We start from the raw sequence: 21,126 nt of genomic DNA, 5'->3' as shown, positions 1-21,126 counted from the left end.
CCCATACAGGATACTACATTATATTTAGTTGTCATGTCTCTTTTGGCTCTTCTAGGCTGGGACAGTTTCTCAGACTTTGTTTTTAATGATCTTGACAATTTTGAAGAGTACTGGTCAGCCATTTTGTTGAATGTTCTTCTGTTGAAATTTTTCTGATGTTTTTCTCATGATTATACTGGGGTTTTAAATAAAAAGACAAAAAAGCTTAATAAGAAAAAATGAACAAATACATAAAAATGCATGCCACAGAATAGGCCTTATAAAAGTGAATGTAAGGCTCTTCATACTGGAAAAGATTCTCAGGAATGCTAGCAATTAGGGAAACACAAACTTTATACTACAAGGAAATACCTGCATCAATCAAGTGCCATTATCAAAACAACTGAAATCATACTGTTCTGTTGAAGATGTGGAAAAATGGGAGTTGTCAGGCTTTACTAGTATATGCTTTACTAGTATATGAATGACTAGAGTATTTTTGGAAAGTATTTTTTTAATCTGCTACAATTAAAAGTATACATACTCTAGTAACTAAAAGTATAAACATTCTTGTATTTTTTTTGCTGTGAAATGCTAATGTACATACAGAAGACTACAGGAACATAAATAGAATGATTAGTGAATTATTAGAAAGCAAATATTTATGTATTCACTAGGTGAAGAAATAAATCATTTTCAGAAACCTTTTTTGTAATCCTTTCAAATAAAGAAGTCCTAGTGCTGTCTTCAGCAACATATAAACCAATTAAAAAATTTTTCTTTCCCTGCTAACTTTTTCTACTCTCCTAAATTTTCTTTTTCTTCACAGTTTTATGCTTTATATAAATGTAATATTATAGTGTATATTCTTTTGTGTCTGGATCAACTGTATGTTTGTAAGATCATCTATATTGTGCGTATAGCTGCTGTTTGTTTATTTTTATTTCCTTGACATTGAATACTTATCTTTGGGTCTTTAAGCTCAACTAGACAGAGTAATATGGTTATTATAGACCACACTAACCGCTGACCTCACTTAGCAGGATACCTCACAGGGAACAGCATGCCAGCACACCAGCAACTGTTTACCTTCTGAAACAGTTCTCCACAGAACAGAAATGAGAGCTAGTCTTCTATATCTATGCCAAATGACTGTGCGTGAAAGAATATGAGACTTAGAAAGCTGAGTGTAATAGATACATAACCTTGGAATCCTTTGTCCCAAAGTAGAATCAATTACTTTAAAAAGTAATTGGATTTATGCATTCCTGTAAAGAACATGTGCTTAGGGAAGCCCAAAGTGTCTCCTAATAAGGTATTTATAGTTTATTCACAATCCAGATGTAATGTGTCAATCAGGAGTCTTTTTTTTTTTTTTACCATAAGCAGTGGTCCCAATAACACAGCTGACATCCATTTTTGCTATAAGTTTAGGGGAATGGAATTAGAAAAAAAACCCAAGCTCAAATTTATGCATTATAAAACGAAAGAGTATTTTGTTTCACACTTTATTTACAGACATACCATATTTTTTGATCCACAAGATAGAATGTTGGTTTAATTCCATATTTTTTCCCTTATGAAAAATATTGCTGTGACCATTCTTATACATGTTCCCTGGTACATAGGACATATTTCTATTGAATATATATATATAATTATGATATTGCTAAGTCAGTGGGTATGTCCTTGAAGCTTGGTAGAAAACACACAACTGTTTTCCAGTTGGTGGTTTTACCAATTGACACAACCACAAGCAGTTTGTGAGAATTTCTATTACTCCATATCCTCTTCAATTTCCAGTATTGCCATTCTTTTAAGTGTTAACCCTTCTGGTGAATGTGAAGTAGCATCTAATTTTGATTTTAATTTGGATTTCCCTATTATTATGTTGATGATTGTTTCCATATTTATTGGCCACTTGGATTTCTTCCTTTGTGAATTACCTGTTTAAATCTCTTCTCCATGTTTCTATTTATTGGAAGTTCTTTATATATTCTGTATGTGAGCCCTGTATCAGTTACATGTTGAAAATATGTTCTACCACTTAAAGTTTTGCCTTTTCATTCTCTTATGCTTTCTAATTTATTTTTTGGAAGACACAGTCTTAGAGTAAGAAAATAGTCATATGTATAAATGTATGTATAAGCAGAAGTGGTAACCGAAATATTTAACTATAGATATAGTGCAAGGGTTGATAAACCAGAATAGTGTGCCTCTGTTGAATGTCAGGTCAGTGTATGAGGGTGTTTTTATAATAATTATTATTATTACTGCATTGTTAGCACAACCAACATTTTATAGGAAGTAATGTGAAATGTCAATCAATAAGGAGTTATTGCATTTGCTGGAGTATATCCATTTTCTGCATATTAAGATCAATTTAACTTTAGGAGGTGAATGTTGGAATCTGGAAGGATGAAATATCAAAAATATAAATCTGGGAAATTAAATAAATTAAATAAAATTCTTTAAATGATATTTATTTACATTTTAAAAGGGGTATTTATTTGTGAAACACATAAAAACATGACAAAAAACTTCACTGGCCACTTTACACAATAAAATAAGTGATAATAACATACCTATTTTTGCAAACATAAAGAGGTATATTAATGACCATTGCACAGGTATAACAGTGATAAGCAATAAACCACATTTATAAAGGACTGGGCAAAAGGAAATGTATAAGTATATATTACGATGGTTGGTAATTGTGTGCACCCAAATTTTTAACTGTGGTCGTCTGATATACTTTGATGAACAACCTAAGTCTTGACAAGTTTGAGCACAAACTGTGATGGGTCACTACCACATCCGCAGTTACCTAAAATAACTGAGATCTCGAGAAATTTTATGTTTTACAAATGCAGCTGTACAAAAAGGACATCACTTAATTTACTGAGGAAGTTTCAGCATTTTTTTGGTACATATACAATGCTTGCACACAAAGTCAATATTGTAATAATGCACTTTTGTGTAGACAGATTTACAAAAAATGTATAAAATGAATTAGAACTCTCTGGAAGTCTCTATACAACTTATAACTCCAGTATACCATAGTAAAATATTTGTTTTAAATGCTGCTAATTTAAAATAGTTGAAAAACAAAAAAAAAAATTAAAGAAGAAGAAGAAGAAGAAAACAAAACCTTTCACATCCCTATTGGCCATCTGTATGTGTTCTTTTGGGAAATTTCAATTCAGATCCTTTGTACATTTTTAATCAGGTCATTTCTTTTTGGCTACTGATTTATTCCAGTTTCTTGTATATTTTGGATATTAGCACCTTCTCAGATACATGGTTTACAAGTATTTTTTTTTATCAATCCATAGATTGCTTGTTCACTCTGTTGATTGTTTTTATACTGTGCACAAAATTTTTAATTTGATGCAATCCCTGTTGTCTAGTTTTGGTTTTGTTACCTGTGCTTTGAGTTCATAGCCAAAAAATTATTGTGAAGACCAATGTTAAGAAGCATATTCCCTGTGTATTCTTTTAGTAGTTTTACAATTTCCGGTCTTACATTTAAGTATTTAAATCATTTTGAATTGATTTTTGTATGTGGTGTGGGATAAGTGTCTAATTATATTCTTCTGCATGTGGATATTCAGAGACTGTCCTTTCCTCATTGTGTATTCTTTCAACCCATGACTGTAGATACATGGATTTATTTCTGGATTTTCTATTCTCCTCGATTGGCTTTTATATCTGTTTTTATGCCAGTACCATACTGGTTTAATTACTGTGGCTTTATAATATTTTGAAGTCAGGCAATGTGAGGCCTCCATTTTTCTTCATCTTGCACAAGATTGTTTTGGCTATTGAAGGTCTTTGTGTTCCATATGAATGTTAATATTGTTTCTGTAAAAAATGCTATTGGGTTTGATAGCAATTTAACTGAGTCTGTAGGTCACTTTGGGTAATATGGACATTTAAAAAATACCGAGTTTTCCAATCCATGAACACAGGATTTCTTTCTATATCTTCTTTGTTTTTTTGTAGGTCTCTTTTTTGTGTCTTCTGTATTTCCTTTATCAATGTTTTAGAATTCTCATTGTATGGTCTTTCACCTCTTTGATAAGTTTACTCCTGAGTATCTTATTATTTTTGTTGCTATTATCAATGGGATTGTTTTCTTCATTTTCTTTTTTGTATAATTCATTGTTTATATATAGAAATGTTAACTGATTATTGTCTATTCCCTTTTTATCCTGCAACTTTATTGAATCCATTTATTAGTTCTAAGAGATTTTTGTGGATTATCTAGGAATGTCTACATGTATGTCATCTGCAAGAAGAGATAATTTTCTTTCTTTCCAATTTGAATGCCTTTTATTTATTTTTTCTTATAGTACTATGATGAAAATATATGGTAGAAATGGGCATCCTTGTCTTGTATTGTGTCTTAGAGGCAAAGATTCTCATTTTCTTTCATTGATTATGATATTGGCTGTGGGGTTTTGATTTGATGGTCTTTATTGTGTAAAGTAAATTGAAGTAAATTTGTTTTACACCCATTTTCTTGGGAATTTTAATCATGATGGAACTTAAACTTTGGCAAATGCTTTCTCTGTTGAGATGACTTTTTTTTGGTAATATGGTATATGACACTGATTTATTTTTGTATGTTGAACCATCCTTGTACTACAGGGATAAATCTCACATGGTCATAGTGTATAATTGTTTTAATTTGTTGTTATATTTGCTTTGCTGGTATTTTATTTATGATTTTTGCATTTACATTCACTAGGGATATTGGCCTATAGTTTTATTTTCTTGTAGTGTCTTTGTATAGTTTGAGTATCAAGTTGATGCTGGCCTCATAAAGTGTGTTTGGAAGTGTTCCCTCTTGTATTTTTTGCAAGAGTTTCTGAGTTGGTAGTAATTCATCTTTGAATGTTTGGTTTAATTCCACCATGAAACCACCTGGTCCTGGGCTTTTCTTTGTTGGGAGGTTTTTCATTACTAATCTTGTTTTTCTATTGGTGCGTTTAGTCTTTCTATTTCATCTTGATTCAGTTTTGCTAGCTTGTATATTTCTAGGAATTTATTCATTTCTTCTAGGTTATCCAATTTGTTGGTATATAACTGTTCATAATAGTCTTTTATGGTCCTTTTATTTTTGAGGCATCTGTTGTAATGTTTTCACTTGCATTTCTGATTGTATTTATTTGACTTCTCATTTTTACTTATTCTAGCTAATGGTTTTTCAATTTTGTTTATTTTTTTAAGAAAACAACTCTTAGTTTGGATGATTTCTAGTTTTTTTATTGTTTATTTATTCCTACTCTTATATTTATTACTTCCTTTTTTCTGCAAACTATAGGATTATTCTTTTTGTAGTTCCTTGAGGTATAAAGTTAAGCTGTTTTTTTTTTCAATTATTTCTTCATTTAATGTGAGTATTTATTGTTCTAAGTTTTCCTCTTACTACTGCTTTTGCTGCATCCCAGAAGCTTTGGTAAAATGTGTGTATAAGTTGGTTGGTTTGTGAGCACTGAGAAAATTATGTAAAGATAGACACTAAGTCATTAATCTTGGCTGTTAATCTTGACAGTTCAAACTAGAGGCAGCAGTGTTGGGAAGCAATCTATTAACTTTTTGATCATGCATCTCTGAAGGTTTGGCTTATTAAAAACAGCACTGTTATCTTCATATTTTTAAAAATGTAATTCCTAATGAAATTACACAAAATTAAATGGATGAAGGGCTATCTTTCTTAACTTCCAAACTCTACATAAAAATGAGAAGATTAAAGCTATTTTGGACACTTTATGTAGAGTAGGTTCACATAGATCAAAAATATGTTATCCCAGATGACTGTTGAGAAACAATTTTCAGCCAACATTCACCAAATATCTTTAAAAGCAAGAATGGAATGAAAATCAGGAAATCAAAGATGAGTTACTTATTTCAAAATGCCCAATTATCACAGACTTTGTGTGTTCTAACACATCACCTCTTCCTCTGTTGTACTGTAGGCTCCATTACGGCTGGATCATCTGTTTTGCTACTGCAATGCAAAACTTAGTGCCTGATATATAGAAAACAGTTAATAAATTCTTAGTAAATGAGTTAATTAATAAATGTTCATTTTAAGATTGGTATTTAACTGCCCATTAAAAAAACAGCAGTTAAAGAGTTGATTATTTCATTAATTTCTCTGTTCTGGGATATCTTATAGTTTATTCCAGTTTACAGAACATATTATTATTACCTCTGCTCAGCCTGTGATCATGTAGCACTATTATTATTTTTTAGTACATGTCTCTCCCCAGTAGGACTCTGAGTCACTCAGGGACAAAATCTGATTTCTATTTTTTTTTCTTTATCCCACAGAGCAACAAATTCAGTATATTCTATTTCAGTAAATACAGTAATTTAAATATTTTTTTAGATTATTCTTTCTAATAGCATGACTCCAACAGTAATTTTACTTCACAAAAACACAGTTCATTGATTCTACTGTTCACTATTCCTTTGATATTACTTTGATCCCATGCCCATCTTGTTATAATCACTTCAGTTATTCTTTTGCATACACCTTCAACTTAATTTATCCTGCTTCTCTTTGAAATTTGCATATACTCTCTCTACATTTTCCCTATGGGATCCTTTTAATTCATAAGACTTTAAATTCCATATAAGTGCTGATGACTTGAATATTCATATATCTTGTCTGAATTTTTTTCTGAAATTCAAACTCATATATCCAACTGCTTACACTCCATCTCCACTTGATGGCCATGGTCATCTCAAAGATAGCTTGTCCAATACTAAAATTATTCTTTATCTTCACTCTACATCTTCTCCTCTTAACAGTGTTCCCCATCTTAGTAAACAGCAATTCTGTCCTTCTAGTTACTCAGTTGAATCACAACTTCTTTCTTTCATGCCTAATTTCTGATTAATTGGCCAGTCTGGTTGGAGCTAAAGGCAAAACATATCCATTATCCAAATTCTTCTCCTTACTTATATTCTATAATCTTGATCCAAGCCACCACTGCCTCTCACGTAACTACATGTAAGCTCCCCATTTTACTACATCCTGCCTTCCTCCACTCCAATTCTCAATATAGCATTGGAGCAATCCTGTTGAAACTCAAGTTAAATCATGCCACACCTCTTCTCAAACCCTACAGTAGCCTCCCATCTCATGTAGTTAATATGGCTACTTGATATCTCTTTGACCTTACTTCATACTTATACTTCTTTCTTCCCTTGCTTACTCAAATCCAACCATGTTTGGGCTGATTCCACTTGCATAGAGGGAGTAAAAGTTCAGCTTAAATGAATCAATGCTGATTTATGTGAGGAGATAAATCAGTCTTCAGCATAATTGAAGCTGTGCTAGATTTTATCTGAAGAAGACTTATACCAACAAGACTTATAGCAGTCATCTCAGAAACTTTTTCTCAGGTACCACAAAGGTCTTTGACAGTGAAAATTATGTTTCTTGATCTAAGGATATGACAGAATAAATCCAGGAGGTTGCATATATATCTTATACTGATTTTTTTTGTGTGAAACATTTTTATTAAGAAAGTAATTATATTTTCTAGAATATGGTCATACATAGCCACTGGAAGTTGATTAATTGAAATTTGGAAATGATAGCTATAATTTTTGAATGTTAATTTTTGAATTTTTTGTTTAGGCCAACATTTTCAGTCACAGCAGAATTCATCATGAGATTCAATCAAACACAAAATACCAAAGAGAAGGAAGAATTGTTGGAACTAGCTAGAAAAATCATTATCAGATGTAAGGTAATGGTACATCATTTGATTATGCAGCATATTAACTTCCTTTTCTAGTTGGTACCTGATTACATATTCTAAAATATTGTAAGAAAAAATAAGAATACATCTTTCTTTAATTATAAGTAGGGATAGGTAAAATATTAATGCAAATTAAACTTAAAGCTTATAACCAAATAATAAATGCTCCCTGTAAATTTTGTGGGAATATAATTCTTGATACCCATCCAGGAGCCCATAGCTAAACATTAAGTCTGGCAAATAAGTTTTTGATTATGAAAATTCTATTTTTTCTTTAAAAAGTTAATTGAGATATTCTGTGTCCCAAAGGGGAAAAAGGCCTTTCTAAACAATTACATACATGAACAAAGTACTCTTTTCTTTCTTTGTCACAAACTATTCTTCACTTAACTTGTGAAAAATATGTTCTTTAAGAGTATAACATTAATCCCCAAATTTATAAATAGATATCAAAACAGAACAGGAAGTAAAGTAAGTCCTTGCTTTGCCTTGTCTACATTGGATTCAGTTTAAGTTTTACAGAGAAGTAACATGCATATTTTGCTTGATATGAATAATTCATTTAAATAAAAGCTGCACAAAACTGGTGCATAAATTAAGCCACCTTTTTTTGTGTTGTTATAGTGGTTATTTTCCAATTCATGGCTGCCCATATTGAAAAACATTTGATTATTAAAAGAATATACTTTTGATAAGTGTGTTTGCAGACAGGTGCCAGGAAGTGCATTCATCAATGAGCTTTTCTCCAATTGACCAAGTGGTCCCTGCAACAGTCCCAGGAGTGGGCACAATAAGGGAAGTGGAGTAATCCTGATCATCTTCCTTATGTTCATTAACTTCCATACATCAACAATGAAGTAGCTATGATTTTCCAGCAAACTAACATCAAACTCACTTCTGTTTTATCAAATTTCTTCAGTGTTTTGCCTTATAAAATAAAAAAATGCATCTCCTTGGGGGGAAATGGGAAGTAATCACCAGAAAGTAAAAAATGAGAATTATTTTCAGCAAATAGCTAATGATATTAGTCATAATATCAACACTTTCTACATCTTAACACTAGTACAGTTTGCATAAAATCTCTAAAAATTTGAGTAATTAAAGCAAAAATATAAAATTGCATACAACTCTGGCCACCAAGCATTAGCTTCATAGAATGACTTTTGGAACACAATTAAGAGGTAAACATAAATAAATAAATAAAAAGATGTACATTTTGATTTGTCTTTTTCATGCTTCCTCATAACAGAGAAAATTGGGTCTCAAAACCCTGGGCTCTGGGAAGCATGTGCATCTTCCTGCTGCATGGACTGAAGTAATATATCTGGCTCAATGCAAAGGGGAAATCCAAGATGGTATGTACTTTAAATTCCTATTAGGTATCATAAGTATTTTCTAGACTATCAGTGAAGGCAAAATTTGAGAACTTTAATTTTTAGAAATTGTACAGAAGACAAGTAAAGTTTTCCACTTTCTATTGAAATACATTTTATTATTAAAATTCATTTTATAATATTGCATTTATGAATTTAACTACTTAGCTTTTTAGTTACAAAATTGTTTTAAAAACTAATACTCAGCATAGCTTTTATTACTTTTTTGCCAAAATTAGCAACTAATTAAAAAGTAATATAAAATGTCGTTTAATGAATTCCAATTACAATAGGCACTAGACTTTAGAGAAATTTGTTTCTGCATTTTATAATTATTCCTTATAAAATATTAATCAAATGACCATTTGTTTTCCACTTATTTTAAATAGCAAGCTTTACTCATTACCTTTTAATTTTTCACTCCTCATTTATGCCTCCTTTTAAACATCCTCTAACTGATCTAAAAAGAAAATTAAACAACATTATTTTTAAGGGAGTAAAATTCCTTCTACCACTATCGTTAAGTTGTATATATATGCCTTTTAAAATACTTTTAGAATGTTAACCACATGAGGTCAGAGAGAATTTCCCCATGTAAATTAGGTTTTGTGGTGCTGTCTAGGAGTTTTCAAGCAATAGGAAGAGTAAGAAGTATTTGTATTTAACTTGCCTTTATGGTCCTTCATCACAGTGTGCCATCCACAGCCTGACCTCTATTAAGAATTTAAATGATATTGAGGTAAACAGTCTTGGTTTACTAGCAAGAAGAGGCTGTTTGCTCTTCATTGACAATTAAGTTTCAGTTTTATTTAGACATCCTGCAGTCATGTGATTTAGGAGGACTGGCTCTTGCCCAATACGAGGTGGGTGAACCATGGATGGTCTAAATCAGGGGTCCCAAAACTCTGGACCACAAACTGGTACCAGTCTGTGACCTGTTAGGAACTGGGCTGCACAGCAGGCTGTGAGTAACCAGGGAGTGAGCATTACTGCCTAAGCTCCACCTCTTGTCGAATCAGCAGTGGCATTGGATTCTCCTATATAGGAGTGTGAAGCCTATGGTGAACTGCACATGTGACGGACCTAGACTGCGTAATCCTTATGAGATAAAACCAGTCCCTGGTGCCAAAAAGGTTGGGGACAGCTGGTCTAAATCAATTATGGCAATTCCTTTTCACTTGCCAGTGATTTGATAGGGGTAGTCACATGACCTGGTCCTGAGCAAAGAGATATAAAGACAGCTCTATTTGCCGTACTTTTTGTTGACTTGCTTTTGAAAAAGACATGCCTGGGAAAAAAGCGTTCCTTTCCCCCCTATACCCTTGTTTGTTCCTGTCTAGTTTGCTTGGTAAGAACATGATGCCTGGAGCTTGTGCAGTCATCACAGTCCTCATGCACATGAGGGGGAACTAGAAGATGAAAGAAATGTGGATATAGAGGGCAGCTATATTAGCTGTCCCTGGAACCTTTCCAATTCTATTCTTGCGAAATAATAAACCTCCTTATTTTAAAGACATTTTTGCAGAGTTTTCTATTACATACAGCAAAAGCATTTTAATGCATTCACATATTGAACTCTAAATAATACTCAATATGACTTCTTTTTACTCTCTTCACAACTAAAATAACTGAATGGGTGTTTTACATGTATTCTTTTCTGCTCCTTATTCTATAGTCCACCCTCCACTCAAACAGCTTCTGATTACACTCAAATGAGTCTCAACTCCGTATCATGGCCTACAAGGCTCTGCATGAGCTGGCTCCTAGATACCCCCCACCCACTTACTCATTATGTTCAGCTATACTGACCTATCTGTCCCTGGAGGATGTCAGGGTTCTTCTTTCCTCATGTCCCTGTGTTTGCTGTTCGTTCTCATATATTTACATGGAAGCTCCTCAAAACTTTTGTAATGACCTGAGAAGCTAATTTCTCTAGGATCTTAGCTCTATATTCTTCTTCCTTCAGCTCCACAGGGCAGCCCTATTTCCTCTACCTTGATTCTCTAGTCTTCTGCTCTTCCCTTTTTATCTTTAGCACTGCCTTTTGTCATCCAGTTCTGTCCTATTTGTTCACCATGATGTATGTGGCCTGGTGATTTATTTGGTGTTGGGCCTGTATAGTGTTGGCTCTATAGTAGCTGAGCCCCCTTGCACATTTCTTCCTTCCTCTAGGCTCATGACCTTGGTGGCTTCTGTTTCAGTTCATGCCATGAAGTTGAACTTCGTACAGGGCAGCTTAGGGTTCCAAAGCTAGTATCTTGAGAGAGAGAGAGAGAGAGAGAGAAAGAGAGAGAGAGAGAGAAAGAAGAGAGAGAGAGAGAGAGAGAGAGAGAGAGAGAGAGAGAGAGAGAGAGAGAGAGAATCCAAGTGCAAGCAGTGCTGCCTTTTCTGATTTAGTCTTAGAAGTCACATAGGGTCATTTCTGCCACATTCTATTGGTTGAAGCTGTCACAGGACCTGCTCAAGTTTAAGAAGGGCATATGGATATCACCTCTTGATGAGAAAGGTGTCAAAGAATTTCTAAATGTGTTTTTAAACTGCAATTTCCTTTGCGATGACAGGAAATAATTGCAAAAATTAATTAAAGCATGTAGAAAAACAGGATGATTTTTAAATGCTACAGTTTCTACTTTTTTAATATTTCAGAAGCTTTAAATATGCTTTATGCTTCCCTGGACCATGCTCCCTTTGATTATGATCATCTGCCTGCCCTATTTTTTGTTGCGGAATCAGTTTTATACAGACTCTGTTGTGATGCATCCCTCCAGACATATTTATATTCAGTTGAACTAAAGCTAGCAAAGGTATGTTTTGAAAAACTTCATAATGTTTTTAAATATTACACATAGTACATGTAACAAAATGACATCTGTTTCAGGATCAAAACAGAACATTTAGTTTTATTATAGAATATTCTTTTGTTGTGAGTAGTACATTATTAGTTCTTAATATCCAAATGGGGATAGTTTGAGAAAATATAATTTCACAAACTACGTAAGAAAATAACATTTCATTAAAAATCAATATACTTAACTGTTTTTCTAAGTATGTATAGAGTTTTTCTTTTCTATTTTAAGGATATTTAAATGCCACCTCCTTTGCCATTTAAAAATGCTGACAAATAACCTTAAATAACTGCCCAATTTGGGAAGCTTAATTGTTCTTCTAGTATTCTATGTCACTTTAGATCTATAAAATGAGAAACTCTTTTCAAGTAACTCATATTTTACAAGGTTCTTGAGATCCTATGGTTTCATTCTCAGTGATGATTATGGTTGACTGCTGCAAAATATATTATTAGTCAAATAAATTTTGTTTAATAGTTTTACTGCAAAGAAAGAAAAGACAGGCTATTTCTTTAAGATGGTTCTATATATATGTACATATATATATATACACACATATATGAATGAATGAAACAAATGAAATTGATTATACAGAAATGTTTTTAAATTAAATTTTGATTGTTAACTGTTAGAAATCAAGCATGAGAGAACATTGGTGAATCAGTCCATCAGTTGAACATTTTGGGGAGACAATCACATTTCAGTCATTATAAATCAAACCTAGATGCTCTCTGACACTTTTGGGAGTAAAAGACTTGTGGAGACCAGGCAAAAGCAGATACAGAGAACACATAGTAGATATTGACCATGCAAAAAACTGAGCTTTGTAGAGAATAGTCAAGATATTACCAATAACTCTCTTGGGATGGTGAGATGATGATAATTTTTTTTCTGTATTTCCAAAACTGTCCACTAAAAATGTGTATTTATATTTATAATAAAAACAACATGTAAGTAAAAATAAAATATATAAAATATAAAAATTTAAATATACATATTTATAATGAAAAAAGAAATGTAATAGAAGTTTTGAAATGGAATAGAAAAACCCAGAGCAAGTCTGGGTTTTATCTCCTTTCTTTCTCATCTCCTTTAGTGACCTTTCTCCATTTCTTGTCTTCTGTACTTCTGTATTTCTGCTAGCAAGAAAAATAGCTATAAAATATAGTTTTATCCATTGAGCGTATTGCTTATACTTTGCACATGCCCTGTCATTTTATTGTTAAAAGATTTCTATATTTTCTTATCTGCAAAGCCAGCCAATTTGTACCAGTTCTTATAGCAGCTGCAAACACTTACACATCATTTAACTATGTGTCTTACACAAACATAAATGCTTTAAATGTATTAGACACATTAACTTACTTTTTTTAGGATTATTCATGATTTCACATATTCCACATCTGTCACTGTAGCATAGAGAGTTTTAAGTGACTTCCCAAAAGTCTTAGCAGAGAGAGTTTTGAAACGCTTTGTGGCTCCAGAGTCCAGTGGACTCTCAGCTATGATGCTACACATCTACCTTGGTTCTCAGATTTACTAATTTTTACTTATTTTTTTTATTGATACATATATAATATTTTAAATATTCGTGAGGTACATGTTAGTGTTTGTCATATGACTAGCATGTATAATGATAAAGTTAGAATATTTAGAGTATACATCACCTTGAGTATTTATTGTTTCTATGTATTTGTCATTTCAACTCTTCTCCTCTAGTTACTTAGAAATATATAAAGCATTGTTGGTAAGTATAGTCACCCTATTCTGCTATCAAACAGTCTATTTAATATTATATTTGTACCCATTAACCAACTTCTCTTCCCCTCCCACTCACCCACCCTTTTCAGTCTTTGATGTCTATAATGTTATTCTATTCTCTTTGTCCATGAAATCAAATCTTTTAGCATCCACATATGAGTGAGAACATGTGGCATTTGTATTTCTGTGCCTAGCTTATTTCACTTAACATAATGACTCCCAGTTCCATCCATATTGCTGCAAATGACATTTCATTATTTTTATGACAATATTGTATTGTATTGTGCATATATACCACATTTTCTTTATCGAATCTACCCATTAATGGGCACATACATTAATTCCATGTCTTTAAACTTGTGAAGAGTGCTCCAATAAACATGAGAGTGCAGGTATTCCTATAATACACTGATTTGCTTTATCTTCCTAAGAGATAAATGCCTACTAGTGAAATTGCTGGATAATATGGTAGTTCTATTTTTAGTTTCTTAGGAAATCTAAACACTGTTTTTCATAGTGGCTGTACTAATTTACATTCCAGCCTACAGCATATGAGTCCTCTTTTCTCTGCATCCTTGCCAGCATTTTTTTTCTTTTTGGTAATAGCCATTCTAACTGGAGTGTAATAATTCTTCATTGTGGTTTTGACTTGCATTTTCCTGATGATTAGTGATTTGAACATTTTTCACCTATCTGTTGGCCTTTTATATGTCTTCTTTTGATAATATCTGTTTATGTCTTTTGCCTATTTTTAATGATATTATTTGGTTTTGTGCTTTTTGTTTCATTGGATTTTTTTTTTTTACTATTGAGTTGAGTTCCTTGTATATTAAATATATTAGTCACTGTTTGAAAATATTTTCTTCAACTCTACAGGTTGTCTCTTCACTCCGTTTATTCTTTACTGTGCAGAGCTTTTTTGTTTAATATAGTCTCATTTGCTTATTTTTGTTTTTGTTGCCTGTGATTTTGAGGTCTTAGTCATGTAATCTTTGCCCAAGATTTTTGACCTGAAGGTGTTTTCGTATGTCTTCTAGCAGTTTTATGGTTTCAGTTCTTATGTTTATGTCTTTAATTCATTTTGAGTTGAATTTTGGAATGGTGAGAGATTTGCAGTTGCATTCTTCTGCATATGGATATCTTATTTTCCAAGCATCATTTATGAAAAGGGTGCTTTTTACCCAATGTTTGGTTTTGGTGGCTTTGTTGAAGATTGGTTAGCTATAAATATGTGAATTTATTTCTGGGTTCTCTATTCTGTTCCACTATTTGCTTTGTCTATTTTTATAACAATATCATGATTTTTTAGTTACTATAGTCTTATAATATGTTTTGAAGTCCAGTAGTGTGATGCTTCCAGCTTAGCTCTTTTTGTTCAGAATTACTTGGGTTATTTTGCCTCTTCTTTGGTTTCATAAAAATTTTAGAATTGTTTTTCTATTTCTGTAAAAAATGCCCTTGGTATTTTGATAGGAATTGAATTAAATCTGTATTTTGCTTCGAGCAGTCTTTTCAGCAATATTAATTCTTCTGATTCATGAGTATAGCATGTCTTTCTATTTGTTTACATATTCTTCAATTTCTTTCAACAGTGTTTTGTAGTTTTCTTTGTAGAAATCTGACACTGTCTTTGTTAAATTTATTCCTAGAGTTTTTTTCTATTATAAATGCAATAAATGAGATTGCCTTCTTGATTTCTTTTTCTTCTATTTTATTATTGGTGTATAGAAATGCTATTAATTTTTATATGTTGATTTTGTATCTTGTAACTTTACTGAATTTATCAATTCTAAAGTCTTTTGCTGGAATCTTTTTTTTTTCTAAATATAAAATCATATCTGCAAAGAGAGACAATTTCACTTCTTCTTTTCTTTTCTTTTTCTTTTATTTTCTCTCTTTCTTTCTTTTCTTTTCTTTTTTTTTTTTTTTTTTTTGAGATGGAGTCTTACTCTGCTTCTCAATCTGGAGTACAGTGGTACAATCTTGGCTCATTACAACCTCTACCTCCAGGGCTTAAGCAGTTCTCCTGCCTCAGCCTCTCCAGAGTGGCTATGTCACCACGCCCAGCTTCTTCTTTTCCAATTTGGATGCCTTTTACCTCTTTTTCTTGCCTGATTGCTTTGGCTGGGACTTCTATTACTATGTGGCATAAGAGTAGTTAAAATGAGCATCCTTGTCTTGTTCTAGTTTTTAAAGGAAAGGCTTTCAACTTTTCCCTATTCAGTATGATGTTAGCTGTGGGTTCGTCATATATGGTCTTTGTTATTTTGAGGCATGTTCCTTCTGTGCATAGATTGGAGACTTTTTATCATGAAGGGATGTTGAACTTTATCAAATGCTTTTTCTGCATCTGAGATGATCATATGGTTTTTGTCCTTCCTTCTGTTGTGTTATATCATGTTTATTGATTTGCATATGTTGAATCATTCTTGAATCCCTGGTATAAATCCAACTTGATGATGTTATATTATCTTTTTGATGTGCTGTTGAATTCAGTTTGCTAGTAGTTTGTTGAGGATATTTTAGTGTATGTGCATTAGGGATATTAGCTTATAATTTTCTTTTTTTGTTGTACCTTTTCTGGTTTTGGTATTAGGGTAATACTGGCCTTGGGAAATGTGCTGGGGAGATTTCCCTCCCTTTTAACTTTTGGAAAGAGTTTGAGGAAGGTTAATATTAGTTCTTCCTTATCTATTTGGTGGAATTCAGCAGCAAATCCATCTAGTACTGGACTTTTCTTTTTCTGGGTAATCTTTTTTTTTTTAGTGATTCAATCTTGCTACTCATTATTGGTATGTTCACGTTCTGTATTTCTTTCTGAGTCAATCTAGGTAGGTTGTATGTTTTCAGGAATGTATCCATTTCCTCTAGTTTTCCAGTTTGTTAGCGTATAGTTGTTTATAATAGTCTCTGATGATCTTTTGTACTTCTGTAGTATTAGTTGTAATGTCCCTTTTTTCACTTCTGGTTTTGTTTGATTGGGCCTTCTTGCTTCTTTCCTTGGTCAGGTTAGCTAGCAGTTGATCAATTTTATCTTTAAAAAAATGTTCATTTTGTTGATCTTTTTTGTATTGCTTTTTTAGTCTCAATTTTATTTATTTCTTCTTTGATATTTATTATTTATCACCATCTACTAATTTTGGGTTTGATTTGTTCTTGCTTTACTGGTTCCTTGAAGTGCATTGTTAGATTGCTTATTTGAAATCTTTCTGTTTTTTTTGATGCAGGAATTTATTGCTATAAACCCTTCTTAATACTGCTTTTGCTGTATTCCACAGGTTTCAGTATATTTTGCTTTCATTTTCATTTGTTTCAAAAGATATTTTTGATTTCCATGTTAACTTCTTTATTGATCTAGTGGTTGTTCAGAAACATGTTGTTTGATTTCCATGTATTTTTATACTTTTCAAAGTTCCTCTTGGTATTGATTTCCAGTGGTATTTTGTTGTAGTCTGAGAAGATACTTGGTATAATTTTGATTTTAAAAATTTGTTGAAACTTATTTTTAGCCTAGCATGTTATCTAACCTAGAGAATATTTCATGTGCTAATGAGAAGAATGTACATTCTCTTGTTGTGTTGGGAAAAATGTTCTGTAAATATCTGTTATGTCCATTTAGTCTAAAGTTCAGGTTAAATACAATGTCTCTTTGTTGATATTCTGTCTAAATAATATGCCTCATGCTAAGAGGGGAGTGTTGAAGTTCTCCACTAATAATGTATTACAGTCTATGTTTCTCTTTAGATCTAGTAGTATTTGTTTTATAAATCTGGGTGCTCTCATGTTGGGTGCATATGTATTTAGAATTGTAATATTCTCTTCCTGGATTGATTCCTTTGTCATTATGTAATGATCTTTGTCTTTTTAAAAAACACGTTTGACTTAAAGTCTGTTTTATCTGATAGAAGTGTAGTGTAGCTACTCTTACTTGCTTTTAATTTCAATTTGTGTGGAGTATGCTTTTCCATCCCTTTACTCTCAGTCTGTGTGTCTTTACAAGTAAGGTATATTTCTTATAGGCAGCATATAGTTAGATTATGTTTGTAAAAAATGTATTAAGCTAGTCTATATCTTTTAAGTGAAGAATTTATTCCATTTACATTTAGGTTATTATTGATATGTGATGTTTTGTTTCTGTTATATTGTTAACTGTTTTCTGGTTTGTATTATTCCATTTTGACACTGCTATAAAGAAACACCTAAGACTGGGTAATTTATAAAGAAAAGAGATTTAATTGACTCACAGTTCTGCATGGCTGGGAGGCCTCAGGAAACTTACAATCATGGCAAAAGGCAAAGGAGAAGCAAGGGCCTTCTTTACAAGGCAGCAGGAAAGAGAGAGCAAAGGAGGAACTTCCAAAGACTTACACCATCAGCTCTCATGAGAACTCACTATCACCAGACCAGCATGGGGGAAACTACCCTCATGATCAGTCACCTCCATCCCATGACATGTGGCCCTCCCTTGACATGTGGAGATTACAATTCAAGATGACATTTGGGTAGGAACACAGAGCCAAACCATATCATGGTTGTTTTGTGTATTTTTTGTTCTCTTCTTTTTCTCTTATTGTTTGTCCTTGTGGTTTGCTGATTTTCTGTGGTGGTACTATTTGAGTCTTCTCTTTTCTTCTTTTGTGTCTTTGCTTTACCTGTGAGGTTTACACTTTTGTATGTTTTCATACAAACATGTATGTTTTGTATCTTTTCTCTTCCAGGTTTAGGCCTCCCTTGAACATTTTTTGTAAGGCTACTCTATTGATGATGAATGTTATTAGCCATTTCTTGTTTGCAAAAGACTTTATTTCTTCTTCATTTATGAAAGATAATTTTGCTGGATACACTATCCTTGGGTGCCAGGGTTTTTCAAGTGTTTTTTTTTTTCTTGCATTAATTTGAATATATCTTTCCATTCTCTCTTGGCCTGTAGGTTTCTACTGAGATATCTACTTTTAGTCTGCTCAAGGCTGACTAGATGACTTTTCTTTCTGTTTATTTTAGAATTTTCTCTTTATCTTTGACTTTAGATAGCTTGACTATAATGTACATGGAAAAGGCCTTTAGCATTGATTCTGTTTTGGGATTGTGAGGTCTCCTCAATCTAGATGTCTAAATCTCTTGGTAGACTTGGGAGGATTTCATCTCTTATTTAGTTAAATAAGTTTTTGAACTTTTTCATTCACTTTTTACCTTTAGGGATACCAATAATTCATGTATTTGGTCACTTTATGGTGTCACATATATCACAGAGACTTTGTTTATTCTTTTTTATTATTATTTTTTCTTTATTTTTGTCTGAGTTATATCAAAAGACCTGTATTAAGGTTCTGAGATTCTGTTTTGTTGTTTTAATTTATTGTTTAAACTCTTGATTGTACTTTTTCTTTAATTAAAGAAGTTCTTCGATTCCAGATTTTGTTTGGTTCTTTGGTATGATATGTGTCTCTTTGATAAATTTCTCATTCATATCTGAATTTTTTTTTTGATATTTTGTATTGTTTTTGAAATTCTCTTGTATATCACTCTGTTTCTTTAGTGTCATGATTTTGATTTTTTTCCCCTGTGATTTCACACATTTCTTTTTGATTGGGATATGTTACTGGGGAATTACTGTGTTCCTTTGTAAGTGTCATATTTGCCTATTTTTTCATGTTTCCTTACATTGATAACTGTGTATCTGGTGTAATAGAAATGTATTCCAATTTTTTGAACTTGCATTCACAGTGGAGGATTTTTTCCTGAAGATGTATCCATAGTGTTGGTTAGTAGAGCCCTTTGTCTTTGATTCTGAGTACATGCAGTTGTGCAATCCTTATATAATTTCTTTGGCTGTAAACAGCTTCAGTGTTATCTGTGATTTCTCAGTGGTTTAGGGTGTGGTTAAAAGTGGAGGCTATGGGGAAGTTTGGCTGGGGATAGGGATTCCAGATGGGTTAGTCTTTGATTCCCAGTGGTAGCAGCAGTGGGGTGAGTATGCCTGTTCTTGTGCCCCCTACAAAATACTTGCTCTGGTATTGGCAGAACCAGGAAGGCCAATTCTTGGGCCTCTAGGTATTCTACTTAGCTCCTGGTAGTGACAGTGGTGGACCAGGCAGGTGAGTGATTTCTTGGTTCCCTGGGTAGGTGGCATGGTGTGGGTAGTGGTAGTAGCAGTGGTGGGACAACCTTCTGGGTCCTGAGCAGTGCATGCTGATGTTGGAGACGGTTACAATGCAGTCTCCACCCACAGCCCCAGTCATGCAGCTCTCAGGTTTGCCTATTCTCAGTTGTAGCAGCACTGCAGTGCTACACATAAAGCTAAGGAGCCTTTCCCTTTGCACATGAGCTTGATCATGGAAGTCATTCCACCAGTGGGAGTGTGGTCACCACACAGGGCCAGAAAGGAGCCATCAGGTTCACCTGCCCTAGCTTCTAGTGGCAGCAGCAGTGGCTGAGCCTGCAGAGGTATGCAGAGCGGGAGAGGAAATCCCTGTGCATGAGCCTAAACACTCCACCAGTGGAGTGGGGTCACTGCCCTCAGCCCCAGGTAGCTGGCTTCCATTTGGGTTCCCAGTGGCAGCAACTGCTGCTGTAGTGTTGGGTGGGTGGCGCAAATGGGATCTCACTTTCTGCTCACAAGCCTGAACACAGAATGTATGCTGCTGCTGGGGCAAGATTTCTTCTCATAGCCCCAGACAGGAAGCTGTCAGGCTCTGGAAAGTGTGTGCTTTGGTTTTCTTTGACCTAGGAACTGCCATGTTAGTGTACTGCACCATCTCTTTTCTAGAAGTAGTACTACTTGTGGGCCACAGTACTGGGGCCCCATAGCACCTTTGTGTCCAGCAGTACTGTGCCACTGTAGCCCTCTGGGTAGACACTGAGGAATGTCAGTGAGGGCTCCTGGGATATAGAGATACAAAGGCTATGTTTCTAAAGGGAGGATACAGCCGCATGATGGCTGTGCTCTCACAATGGTACCCTACTGTAGTTGCTTAGGTCTCAGGGGTGTGAGTGAACCGGCACAAGTTCTCTGCCTGGTGCAATGCCCTTGTGGGGTGTCTAGCTCACTGTCCATGTTAGTGTCAGGAAATATGTGGGTAGAGGAGCTCTGCCATCATTCAGATTGCAGCAGTTCATGGTAGGGACATAGACCCACTGAAATTTTCACACCCTTTCCCCCAATAGCAAGTCCCTATGTGTTCCCAGATGATTTTACTTCCCTTCTGTATTAGTTCATTCTCACACTGCTATAAAAGAGTACCTGAGACTGGGTAATTTATGAAGAAAAGAGGTTTAATATTCTCACAGTTCCACAGGCTTAACAGGAAGCATGGCAGGGAGGTCCCAAGGAGCTTATAATCATGGCAGAAAGTGAAGGAGAAGCAAGCACATCTTCACATGTCA

At 33.6% G+C, this 21,126-nt stretch overlaps 1 protein-coding gene across 1 annotated transcript in view; it reads left to right on the top strand.

The window, feature by feature from the left end:
* Positions 1 to 21,126, top strand: part of TMEM232 (transmembrane protein 232) — a gene marked incomplete at its 5' end in the record, with an annotated part of 268,718 nt that overhangs the window by 18,189 nt on the left and 229,403 nt on the right. The window contains 3 exons of the mRNA XM_012473941.3: positions 7,640 to 7,751; positions 9,013 to 9,118; positions 11,783 to 11,940. Of these exons, the coding sequence (XP_012329364.2) occupies positions 7,640 to 7,751; positions 9,013 to 9,118; positions 11,783 to 11,940 (376 nt within the window). The remainder of the gene's footprint in view (positions 1 to 7,639; positions 7,752 to 9,012; positions 9,119 to 11,782; positions 11,941 to 21,126) is intronic.

Source organism: Aotus nancymaae, unplaced genomic scaffold (assembly GCF_030222135.1).
Source record: "Aotus nancymaae isolate 86718 unplaced genomic scaffold, 86718_ANA_hifiasm-v0.15.2.pri h1tg000014l, whole genome shotgun sequence".
NCBI classification, from domain to species: domain Eukaryota; kingdom Metazoa; phylum Chordata; class Mammalia; order Primates; family Aotidae; genus Aotus; species Aotus nancymaae.
Note: the sequence above shows the minus strand (reverse complement) of the source record. Positions and strands in the feature narration are given on the sequence as shown.